Below are 13,219 nucleotides of genomic sequence, written 5' to 3'. Positions count from 1 at the left end.
TTCCTTCTGCTCAGCTTTCTTATTTTCTATCCCTGTGGGATTGAATAATCTTCCAGGCAAGTCTCAAGGAGGCAGTTGGAGTAGGAGGGCACAGAATTCAGCTCTCTCCAGTAAGGAAGGGGAGCATGACTGAGGGGAGGTCCTAAAATGGTGACTGCTGCCAAGTGCCCACACCTAAGTGTCAGGCCCCCAGATGCCCTGGCTTGGCACTGAAGGGTGTGATGGCAGCCATGCCCCGATAACCCCATCTATGTGGCATTTACAGTGTAAAAGTGCTTATCTCACAAAATCCTTACAACAGCTCTATAAAGCAGTATGGCCATCCCTATTTTAGATGACAAAACCAAGGCTTAGTGAGATGAAGTCACCTACCCAGGTGACATAAATAGAGAGTGCTGGCAATGTGACTGCAAAATTTGAGTTCTTAATCATCTCAAGCAGTCTCCATTCTAAGGTTCTGTCTGAACTCATTATCTACTTATATCCAATTTCTTCAAATGTACAAATTCTTCTTAAGCTGCGGCATCTTTTTTTTTTAATATTTATTTTTGAGAGAGAGAGACAGACAGACAGACAGACAGAGTGTGAGCAGGGAAGGGGCAGAGAGAGAGGGAGACACAGAATCTGAAGCAGGCTCCAGGCTCTGAGCTGTCAGCGCAGAGCCCGACATGGGGCTCGAACTCATGAGCTGTGAGATTATGACCTGAGCCAGTTAGCTGCCCAACTGACTGAGCCACCCAGGTACCCCTGCAGCATCTTTTTTTTTTAATGTTTATTTATTTTTGAGAGACAGAGAATGAGCAGGGGAGGGGCAGAAGGAGAGGGAGACACAGAATCTGAAGCAGGCTCTAGGCTCTGAGAGTCAGCACAGAGCCTGACATGGGGCTCGAACCCACAAACTGTGAGATCATGACCTGAGCCAAAGTCAGACTCAACCAACTGAGCCACCTAGGCACCCCCAAGCTGCAGCATCTTAAAGAGGGGCAACAATATTAAGAGCTTGCAGCTCCTATATGACTACACACTCTTCTTACACATCTTACTAGAGAGAGAGAGAGAGAGAGAGAGAGAGAGAGAGAGAGAGAGAGAGAGAGAATCTTAAGCAGGCTTCACATTCAGGAAGGAGTCTGATGTGGGGCTCAATCCCACAACTCTAGGATCATGACCTGAACCAAAATCAAGAGTCATATTCTCAACCGACCAAGCCACCCAGGCTCCTCACATCTTAATATTCTTAATTTCCATTTTCCTGCAATGGTATCACATGCTTCTCTTATGCCTCCATGACTTACACATACTCACACAGACAAAACTCTTTATTCTCCGTGCTGGTAAATTTAAAAAAAATCATCACTTTTTTAAATTTTATGTGAGCAGGGGAGAGGGGCAGAGGGAGAGAGAGAGAGAGGGAGAGAGAATCTTAAGAATCTCCACACTCAGGATGGAGCCTGATATGGACTCAATCCCATGATCCTGGGATCATGACCTGAGCCAAAATCAAGAGTCGGATGCTCAACTGACTGAACCATCTAGGCACCCCAAAAAGTCTTTATTAATGAGTTTTACAGGTTGTATAAAATATAACTGGAGTGTTTTTATAATTCAGATGTTCCCAATCTATAGGAACTAGAAATAAAAAGAAGCTGAGGTTAGCCCCTCTACAGTAACAAGAAATGCCTTGAACACTGCAGGAGAAAAGACCCTGTCTTGTACTGAAAATGTGGTCAGGCTTATGCCCCAGCTCTGTAGGCATCACATGGGCAAGTGACTCCATGGGCATCACTTCTTCATCTGTACAGGGGAGTTGGATGAGTTGACCCTAAAATTCCACTGACCTTTTGAGATTCTCTAAACCCTATTCCTTTCCTGCTGAGGACTTGAACTTTTTATAATCACTTTCCTGGGGTTTCCGTGAGTGCTTCAAATGGGTTTTCTGGCAGGAGTAGCTGGGAGATTTGAGAAAAATTATAAGAGAACTCTGCAGGCTGGGAGAAGCAATGACCATGAGATTGTCCCTTCTTTCTTTGATGTAAGTTTCACAGAGTTGATGGCTGCCACAGGAACAGGGCTAAAGGTTTATAGAGTCTTTGTTTCGGCCAAATCAACAACAAAGCATGGTTCCTATGGGTTTTGGGACTTGGAAATCCCTTTGCCACAGACATCCCTGTGCTGGAAGTTATAACATGGGGCTCTGGTTCAGGAATAGGTTCCCCAGGCCTGGCAGATGGTCCCAGGAACAGTGCTTGCTGATTTGGGTTCAGTGAATTCTATTAAATACCCCCACCCCCGGTTTTTGTGTTTGCTGGTTCTTTTCAGAGGAGCAGCCACTTGGGGTAGAACAAACTATTTCTGGTACTGAGTGACCTAGCTTTTAATGTGATTTTAACATGGTTTCACAGGATATTTGCATTTTTGTGATTTTTTTCCCCTTCTAAGACTGCTTACCAGTAAAGGCTGGAAAATGGGAAGTGAAAGAACAACATTCTTGGGATGTAGATGATAAAATGATTAGAAAGGGGACAAGAGAATAAGTAGAAAATTGGGAATGAAAATTTCTGGAGAAGTGGTTGGATGAAATAAGAAATGTATTACTTGAAGGAACTCCAGGCCAGAAAAAACGTCAAAAAGATGTTAAGGGAAACTCAGAGGCTAAGTCTCTAAGGCTCAATCAAAGGCAGCGTTCCTAAAAGTAGTTTAGAAAGGTTGACATCTTTAAGTGACACCTCCCACCCCTCCCCACATTGCCCCAAGAGAAGGTTGTTATAAAGAAGAGCCATCTGAAATTCATTATTTTATCTATTCAGGGATGATGTATCTCTCCTAGTAGGGTGTAACAAAGGAAAAGGCGTGCTTCTTCTCTAAATCATCTGTCTGATTTTTCTTATAAATACCGTGAAACTTATCATGGATCATGATTGTTTCTTTCTTTTGGTCACTAAGAATTCTCAGAACAAAATTTAGTCACTGTAAAGACTGGATAGTACACACTTGATTATGTTTTACTTTTTCCTATCCTATTTCTCTTTTCCCTTAATATCATCAATTATTTATATTTATTCACTTTTTATTGTTTATTTATTTATTTTGAGAGAGAGAAAGAGCCGGGGGGGGGGGGTGGAGAGAGAGGAAAAGAGAGAAAGGGAATCCCAAACAGGTTCCTTGCTGTCAGTACAGAGCCCAACATGGGGCTTGATCCCACAAACCATGAGATAATGACTTGAACCAAAAGCAAGAGTCAGATGCTTAACCGACTGAGCCACCCAGGCGCCCTTATTTATATTTATTCTTATAAGCATCTACAAAATCTTTTGTGAAAGGAGTTTAGTATATACCTAGATACCTATAAACACAGATAGGCAAGTAAAGGCAGATATAGATTAAGGACTTAAATGGCTATGAGATGCTTCCTGTGCAGACATGTGTTTATTTATCAACGGTCCTCTCTCTGCATATACATTGCTACTAATGTCGGCAACAGTTAGTGAGAAAACTTTCAAATAATCTTTGATTTGAGATAATTAAAAAACAAAAAACAACTGGTAGAAGCTACTTGTGAGACATTTGAGCTTTAGGGCCCAGACACTGTGGTAAGATTATTCTTTGAGCACTTGGGTCCTTTGGAGGAATCTGGAATACAGGTTTATCTCCTTAAAACATAACAGCATTAGAGATTCAGGCACAAAGCATTCATTTCTATGTTCACAACAGATTCTAAGGATTTAGCTCAATAAATCCAAAGAAATTATTTTCTGAAAACACTGTTGCCCTTCCCAGTATAGGCTCACACACACAGAGACAACCAGAAAAGGCTTTGTAAAACAAACTACAAGGTCTTATAAATGCACACAATTGTGCATAAGGACTCAAAGACAACTGCAAGGTATGACTCATGAGTACTGACTACAGATAAAATCTTTCATGGCAAAGACGTCAAAGCCAGTAGACAGGTTTTAGATGGCGCTAGAGGATTCCTCTAGCTGGACCAGGCTCTGCCATTTGAGTTAGACTTTCCCATGAACAAATGGCCTTGAAGAGGCATAATATATGCCCCAAGACCACTGATTTCTGAACTTGTCATGTAGTTGTGGGTACACATGTCTAGGTAGGCAGCAACGGCTGTAGATAAACAAGCAATTGGAACAACTGAACAGTTTTAAAGCTACAGATGCCACCTTGCAGAACCGTGTTTCTGGAAGTGAGATCTCTCTCTTTTAAAAATGTTTATTTATTCTTGAGAGAGAGAGGGAGAGAGCAAGTGAGCAGGGGAGGGGCAGAGAGCAAGGGAGACAGAAGATCCCAAGCAGGCTCCAGGCTCTGAGTTGTCAGCACAGAGCCTATGTGGGACTTGAACCCACGGACCATGAGATCACTTCAGCCAAAATCAGACACTTAATCAACTGAGCCACCCAGGCACCCAGAAATGAGATCTTTAAACAACCTGACTTACAATCACCCAGAGGCTTAGGGGAGCTCCTAAAAAGACTGATTTCAGGGTGTCACTCCAGCCCTAATAAATCAGTGTATTTGACTTAAAAATATATTAATGCTTGTCCCCGTGCCCCACCCCATGATCAATAACAATTATTTTTTACAGAAGCTATGAAATTAATAAATACCATGGTTCTAATCCTAAAACTTTATTTGTTGAATTTTTAGAAATGACAGGATAGCTCTAGCTTATTCTTTTTAAAGAGATAACAGGTGGCAAGAAGTTAAATTACGAGCGGTAAGTCTAGAACAAAGCAGCCAAGTTAGAAAGGAAAATTCAAATTCAGAATTGGTAGAGTCATGGTGGGGTTTTGTTAGGAGTCCACCTAACACCAAACTGAGATAGGAAAAAGGAAAAAAAATGAGCATCTCTCTTTTTACAGTGTAGAACTTACTGCCATCGGGCTTTATCCCTTAAGGAATTTTTCCTGGAGCTGTTTCCTTCACTGGGGCTGTCCTCCTCCTCGGCCTCCAGACTTCGGCTGCAGCTCCTGATGATCTGAAAGATGCTGTTGACTGTGGACTCCTTCTCCGAATTCTTTAAGCCATTATGTCCCACTCGTTGTAAGAAATTATCTTGTCCACTGTAATCGGCTACAAACTACAGAAAAACATACCAAGAATTTGTTACTGCAACTTCATGTACTGTGTCTTAAATAAAAGACTTGGGTAGGGAAATAAAAGCACAACAGCCATAAATAATGGCACTTATGTCTATTTCTTATTGAAAGAAAAAGAAAGAGCCTCCAGGAAAACATTTTTTCGTTTCACCACATGAGCTATCGGAACTCACTCTTGTTTCCACTAAGACAATTTTAGTTCCTGTAGGAATCAACGCTCCGTTTCAAATTTACAACACAAAAAGCAGCATTATTTCAAGGCTCCCGAGGGAGAAGATTAGCCCTACTTTGCCGAGGAAGGGTAGGGTTGTTTTCTCCTGGCAGAGAGAATTGAGAAAAACCATGACAGAAGTCCATTCTTCTATGGAACCAGATAACATTCCTGGGGCCCAAGGGAAACACAGAGAAAGAATGATGTTTGCTTTATTTCCCATATATCCTATGGTAGCACAGAGGTTTCCTGGAGGTTTTAAAGCTCTTATAGTTTGTATTCATGATCAGGAAGTTTCTCCCATCAGAGGTAAGCGCTCCAGCTGCACCACTGGATGTGGCATCCTCTGCGTCTAAGACATCCTCTGCATCTGAGCTGGTGTGGGTGTGCTAGGGAGGGCTTGTGTTAAGCTTACTCCTCCATTTACTGCACTTTTATCTTCCCTCATAAGCCAGAGAGATGCAAGCTGGTAGTGTTACCTGTGCCTGTCAGGGGCTCTTAAGTCTCCCTGATACCAGGTGATGCCTGGTTCCCAGGTGACACAGAGGAGGCTGAAATTTTAGGAGTCTTCTCACGGCCACCGAGAAGGGGTGTATGTGAGTGTGTGTGTGTGTGTGTGTGTGTGTGTGTGTGTGAAAGGTCAGTAGTGTTGCTGTTGCCATGGTGACAATGATCCTAGATTTGGGTTTGAAACTGCCAGCTATGGACTCCTCAAAATTCTTGGTAAAGTTCTCCCAATTCAGTCTCTTCTTTCATTTCTAAACACCATCTAGGGCGGTTTCCTTATTTTCTTCAAGTTTCTCCGAGCCCTTTCTCTCCAATGCCCGATACCCTGAGTCAAAGCTCACAAGGTCCTCTCCCCTCTGGGAGTCAGGAACAAGAAGCCACGGGCCTGGGAGAGCTGAGACAGCCGTGATCAGAGCCTGGAGCTCGTCTTTACATGAGACGCCAGCTTCTCCAGGGTCCTCCCACAGAGGAGGAAAGCAAGGCAGCGTTGACCTCCCGCCATGTTTTCTTTCTCTGATTCAGAAAACTTACTATTCTTGCTTGACTTCTCTTATCCTCTGCATACAGACATTCCCACCCAATGAGAGAAGAAAACCCCATCATCCCTTAAAAAAAATCAGAGAACAACACCCATTTTCACTGGTACTTACACACTGCCCCATTCAAGCTAATTTAACAAGAAGAAGCCCCAAACAGTGCCAGCCAGCATTTTTTTCTCAGGAATTTCCAAGGACCTGTGACCCAGCACAACAGTGACAAGGATTAGCCTAGGCTCAGCAGGTTCTTTCTTGGCCTTAGTGAGTGAGGAGCCAAGCAGCAATAAAGACTTCAGATTTTGAAAGGACTCACCTCTAGAGTTTCTTCTTGGGAATTGTACCTCGGGCAAAGCTTCATGAGGCCGGAGGCTCCGTCCAGTACTTCACAGAGCTCCTTCAGAAACACCCCACAGAACGGAACCACCTTACAGCCAGGTATGTGCAGAGCCCGTGTGACCACCTTCTTGTACTCGCAGGAAGATTCGTGCTGAGCCATGGCATCCTTCAGGCTCCTCATGGTCTCTAGGTCAGACTGGTCCATAAACTGCCACATTTTTAAAACTTTTCTTGACCTATTGTAAGTAAATGATGTTTTTTGAGACTGAAGGAGAAATAATATCATTTGTAGTATATAGCCCAAGCTCCATGCAAATTTATTCTTTTTGCCTCAGTTTTCACTGTTTTGATATTTATTTAGGACTCCTATCTCCACCTAATTCCCCAAATGAGGTATTACTTTTAATTAAAAATTGAAACACAAAATTAAATAGGACAGATACAAATAACACATGTTATTTGTGGAAGGAGTTAATTTTGGAAGGTGGGCATTAAACCTAGGTTTGAATTTTTCTGGCAGCTATAGCCGAAAGGGAAACCTAGTGGGTCATATGGTTTGTACAGATATTTATGGAGGACTATCTGCAGAAAATATGGTGCGTCCACTCCTCTTGATATTTAAAATGTTATCCTTGGATTAGGCCAGTTTCTCAGTAAAATACATGAAATCTGTTTTGGTCTCTTTTATAGAACTGCTTTTACTAAATCCAGCTTTGACGTTAAGCCACGGGTTATCCTAAGGGACGTGATCTTAAAATACTATTTGCATAACAGGATGTTAGATGGGACTTTTCCTATGATGAACTTGCTGCTGACAACAACAGGTGACATTGTACCCCACTTCCTAAAGAGAGGCACCAGCTCATCACAAGGGTACCCCAACAGCTTTGCCCTCTGTGGTATATAACCGTCCATCATGCCATGCAGAATTGGCTCTGAGCAGCCAGGTAGGGAATATTTCTTTGGATAGAGTTGTCAGAGCCCTCTATATGTGAGAAGGAGGAGGACCATCCCAGGGCAGGGGCTTCAAGTGAACTCCATGGAGAGGCTGACCTTTGTCCTGAGTTTGTTGATCACTTAGCCTGGTGTGTGACTCCTGCCTGGAAAAGTCTAAAGATGACAGGCTGTGTAGGGCTGCCCAAAGGCTGTTCCCGTGGGCCTGTCCTGCATTTGCAGAATCTGGGAGGGCAAAACACTGTGTGTTTCCTGTGAGTCTGTAAGGGCCACTGTGAGGGGCAGTTCCACGTGTCCACGTGGCTGCCCAAGGAGGGGTCCTAGCAGAAAGAGTCTGCGAGGACAGGGTTTCCAGAGCTGGATCCTGGGGACTGAGTGCGCCTTGCTCCTTGCTGGCTAATGGTGCAGTGAGAGGTACCTACAGGGCAGCAGGTGGGGGAATGTAAGAGGAGTGACTGGGGAGGAACCCTAAAAGCACACCTCTCTTTGGGAGCACCTAGGCAGATTATAACTGTCCCCATCAAGGGAGACCTTTGCTTCCTTTACCCCATCTCCCTTCCTCTTTCTTCTCCTGTCCACTTTTTCTGCAAGGACCCCGAGCTGGAGTGAGAAAAGATAAACCCCGTTCTCCTGCTCCACTGCAGGTTTCTGAGATTTGTTGGGCTGCGAAATGTGGGGAAAAGGTGACGCTTTAAACCAAAGGTGAGGTTGAAATTTTGATTTATATCAGACTGGATTAAAAAATCACTATGTCCAAGAGAAGACATTCAAAGGACATAGAGAAGTACAACATGACAAACCCCACGCACCAACATACCCATTTAAAAAATAAAACATTGGGCTCAGCTCAGGTCATGATCTCACAGTTCATGAGTCCTAACCTGACATCGGGCTCTCTGCTTTAAGCACAGAGCCTGCTTTGGATTCGGTGTCTCCCTCTCTCTCTGCCCCTCCCCTGCTCACTCTCTCTCTCTCAAAAATAAACATTAAAAACAAAACATTAATAATGTGGTTGAGACCTCAGTGGGCTCCTCCAGGAACACATACTCCTCTTTCCCTCACCAAAAGGGACCACAAAGGGGACCAGTGTTCTCGTTCCCTTACAATTGTGTATGCTTCCCCAACATAGGTATAGATCACCCAGCAGTTTGTAGGGATGTGTGAGTGCTTTTAAACTTTATATAAATGGTGTCACACATTAGGTACTCAGGCATCCTGCTTTTCTTGCACAGCTGTGTGTTTCTGAGATTTATTCATGCTCATGAGCAAAGGAGAATGAGACAAGTTATTGACCCCATCAGTGACCGGGAAAGCTATAGGACCTCCCAAGGTATGACCCAGAGCAGGGGGCAGGGAAAGTCAGTCAGGCAGGTTTGAACGACAGTGAGGTCAGGAAACTAAAATTGTTTCCTGATTTCACCCCACTGAGTCCAGCCTGCCCTATACCTGGTTTCTTATAAGGTGGTAAGAATCCCTTTTGGGGCATGAAATGGAAGTGTGAATAAACTAAGTGAATAAATGAGTGAGACACAATAAATGAGTGAGACATTATTTAATCGCCCTTGTTTCTGTGAGTGACAGTAGTCATAGTACATTTGGGGGCACAAGACAAACCTCAGCAAGATCAATGGTTTTTTGTTAGATTGAGACCTGACACTGTTTTAAAACTTTCTTTTTCTGTTTATAAAGGTACTAGATGCTTGTTGTAGAAAATCTGGAAAATACCAAAAATATAGAAAACCCACCCATAGTTCTACATCCACAGGCAACATTAGGTATATTTCCTTCCAGTATTTATTCTACTTGTAGATGTCTGTTCTGAATGTTTTATAAATGTTGTTGTATAAATATTGCTGGGGCTATTAAGTAAAGACAGCCTTGTTCCCAGATATTTTTATGCATTATATATTATGTGTTTTCCAATGATATCAAACATTTTTCAAAAACATTTTTGGTGGTTAAATAATATTCCATTGTAAGAATACATCATGTTATTTCATTCATTTCCCCACTGATATTCATTTGGGTTATTGTATTTTTCATTTTTATTTTTTAAAATTTATTTATTTATTTATGTATTTATTTATTTATTGCTCATGAGTGGGGGAGGGGCAGAGGGACAGAGAGAGGGAGAGAGAGAATCCCAAGCAGGCTCGCTCCCTACTGTCAGCACAGAGCCCAATGTGGGGCTCGAACTCATGAACTGTGATATCATGACCTGAGCTGAAAATCAAGAGTCAGATGCTTAACCAACTAAGCCACCCAGGCGCTCCTGGGTTATTTTAAATTGACACCATGATTGAGTAAATATTGTTATATGTAAATATTTTTACTTCTAATTGTTTCTTCCAATGATCCACACCTCCCTGTGTAGCACAGACCCCACGCACAATCAACCAGTGCTAGTCTTATGTGACCAGTATAATGTAGTAAAGTGACAGCGTGTGACTTCTGAGGCTGGGTCATAAAAGGCACTGCAGCTTCTGCCTTGTTTTCTTGTCATTCACTTCGGAGCAAGCCAGCTGCCATGCTTTGAGGACAGTGATGTCCAGAAGAGAGGAAGTGAGGTCCCCAGACAATAGCTGGCACCAACTTGCCAAACACAGAGGAGAAGTGTCATTAAAATAGAACTATGTTATCATAATGTAATCTTTTCTTTAAAGAAAAATACCAGAGGTTCTTTGTAGAAAACTTATCACAAAGAGAATCCAATCATCCAAATCATCTCCTGTTCTCTCAGTATTTTTTCTATTTTTTCCTTCTTTTGAGCCATGCCTGATACATCTGTATGTATCATTTTGAATGCCAATGACACGGTCATTTGAGTTTATTCTTAGTTAAGAAAGCTCAAAAGGACAAAAAAAATTCCAACTCTGAGAAATTTCCTTTTTCCCCCAACCACGATTCCCTTTGCAGGGATCTGGAGAATCAAAGAAAAATCCTGATAACGTTAGGGAGCAAGATCTATTTATAGTGAGAACCCTCACTGGGAAGGTGAATCTCAGACACTGAGAACAACAGGTTCACTTTATGGGGCCTCACTGCATGCCAAACATGCATGCTAAACACTTCGTACTATCTCACTAAATCCTGGGTGAGGAAGTAGGTGCTTTTTATTATTATCATCCCCATTCTACAGATAAAGAAACTGGGGCTCAAGGAGGTCGAGCACCTTGCCCAGACCATACAGCTATTCCATGGGGGAGCCAGGATTTGATCCCATTGTTCTGACCCAACAACTCATGCTCTTCCTCACACCACATTGCCTTCCATTAAGAGTGAGGGGCAGTTACTTTATGCCGGGTAACTGAGGCTTGAAAGGGAAAAAGGTAGAAGACTTTATTGATAAAATGGTGATCTTATTATCAGCTTAGTGGAGAAGGCATAAGAGCAAGATATCGGAGGTGAAGGGCAAGGACTCTCAAATCAAGGCTGCCTGCATTCACATACCAGCCATTCCAGATGGCCTGGGGTGAATGACTTAACTTCTAACTTTAGTTCCTTCTTTTGCAAGATGTAGGAATTTTAGAATCTACCAAGAAACTGTTATGAGAATTAAAATATTTAATGCATAGGAAATGCACAGCCCAGTGCCTGATACATAGTAAGTGTTCAATAAAAATAAGAACTACTTTTATTGAATGCTTATTATCAGTGTTAGCCATTCCCAGGCAGTGGCTGGGATTCTACAGTGCTGAGGCAATTCATAAGGCAGAGCTGAAAAGAGATAGATAACAGTGGGATTTACAGGACACAGAGGGTAAGCAGCGGTCAGTGATGGGGCGGATGGAGTTATGCAAGCAGGAAATTTTACCCAGCTTGGCCAACAGATCAGACAGTTAATTAGGAGCATGACTGGCCATAGGGGCTGAATTCTGCTACATCTTTGAGGGGCAAGGTTTGTGGTGTTAGCAAAGGATAATGTATTTCCCGCAAATAATCACTACTAAGTGCCTGGTTTGGGTAAATGTGGTTTCCAGGGCAATTAATTCAGTGCCATTCACCTCGTACCCAGATAACTGTATTCCCCACTCCCATACCTGAGGCCGGCCAAGAACTCCATGACAGCATTGTAGTTGCCCATGTTCCAGCAGCATTTGGCCACGTGCACTAAATAGGAGAAGACTTCTCGCTTCTCCTCCATGGAGCCCGCCGTGAGGATCAGCCACGTTACCCAGGAGCTCACCTAGAAAATGCAGAGAGGGGATCCACTGAACCTATGTCCTGAAAACTCAAGGAATATTTTTTTTCCACAGGAAAACTCTTTTTCTTTTCTTTCTTTCTTTTTTCTTTTAATTTTTAATGTTTATTTTTGACAGAGAGAGTGTGTGTGTGAGCAGGGGAGGGGCAGAGAGAGAAGGAGATACAGAATTTGGAGCAGGCTTGAGATGTTAGCACAGAGCCTGATGTGGGGCTCGAACTCACAAACCGCAAAATCACGACCTGAGCCGAAGTCAGTAGCTCAACAGACTGAGACACCTTGGTACCCCACTCTTTTTCTTTTTTTTAAAAAATCAGTTTAGTACTGGGAAATGAAAGACCCAGCTGAGAGATCGGAGGTGAAGCTCTGGGTCTCCATCACTGCTTTGCTATGGGATTCTGGGAAAGTCACTTCACTTCTCCATATTCTTCATCTTTAAAGTAAGGAGGCTGAAAGGTAATTCATGAACTCCCTCTCGATCCATAAAATTCCATGAGACTATAAGAAAATAAAGCCCAAGGATAATATCGATTAAAATACATATAAATACGTTTGACTGATGGGCAGCAAGATTAAATGCAATCAATGCACTTAGTCCATAAATAAAAGAATATTTATCAAGTAGTAAAATGCATGCTATCAAATGAAAAATGCAAAAAAATTATATATTTAAACTATCTTTCATAAACCCCTTATCTATTATGCTGCTCAAATGACTAACTAATAATGAACAGATACTTACATAGCACTTACTATGTGCCGGGTGCCAGGAATTATTCTAAGCACTTTACATATGTTAACTCATCTCTCACAACAGTCTGGAGTCAGGGATTATTATTATCCTCATTTTATAGATGAGGAAACTGAAGGACAGAGGGCCTAAGAGATTTGTGCAAGTCTTCAACCCAAAGTGGTAAAGCCTGAATTTGAATTTAGTTGTGTGGGCCGCAGAGGTAGCACTATTAACCACTCACTAAATGCCTGATGTGTATACACAAGGTCTGGGATGAAAGTTATTCTAATGTGATTAGTTTTTTCTACGACACAGAGTAGAGTATAACATTTAATAATAACCTACTTCTAAGTCCCCCCCCCTTTATGATACGCAGCCTCGATCCTCTGCTTAATCTCTAAGATTATTTTGCTGCTACCTATACGTTGGTGCTTGAATACTTGTGTTCATTTAAGTTACTTTCTCCCTCCTAGCTAATGTCTGGACTGATAAACTTAGTTGTTAACAAACCAAAGCCTTGCTCTTGACCCCACATGGCCCATTAGCTGCACTGGTTCAGTAACAGTGCTGACACCTGGGACCACCTCATTTCCCTGGCCTGAGGGAGAGGGAGGCCAGAACACCCACTCATGG

The 13,219-nt window shown here is 42.6% G+C and overlaps 1 protein-coding gene across 1 annotated transcript in view; it reads right to left on the bottom strand.

The window, feature by feature from the left end:
* Window positions 1–13,219, bottom strand: part of PLCE1 (phospholipase C epsilon 1) — a 321,538-nt gene that overhangs the window by 89,349 nt on the left and 218,970 nt on the right. Inside the window, exons 5-7 of the mRNA XM_047072225.1 lie at window positions 11,693–11,838; window positions 6,676–6,934; window positions 4,884–5,089 (exon numbers count right to left, since the gene is read on the bottom strand). Of these exons, the coding sequence (XP_046928181.1) occupies window positions 4,884–5,089; window positions 6,676–6,934; window positions 11,693–11,838 (611 nt within the window). The remainder of the gene's footprint in view (window positions 1–4,883; window positions 5,090–6,675; window positions 6,935–11,692; window positions 11,839–13,219) is intronic.

This window comes from Lynx rufus, unplaced genomic scaffold (genome assembly GCF_022079265.1).
Source record: "Lynx rufus isolate CCGP_SWC_20201006 ecotype Redwood Valley unplaced genomic scaffold, mLynRuf1.p SCAF_11, whole genome shotgun sequence".
Classification (NCBI taxonomy): domain Eukaryota; kingdom Metazoa; phylum Chordata; class Mammalia; order Carnivora; family Felidae; genus Lynx; species Lynx rufus.
This window is presented reverse-complemented; position numbering and strand designations above follow the sequence as displayed.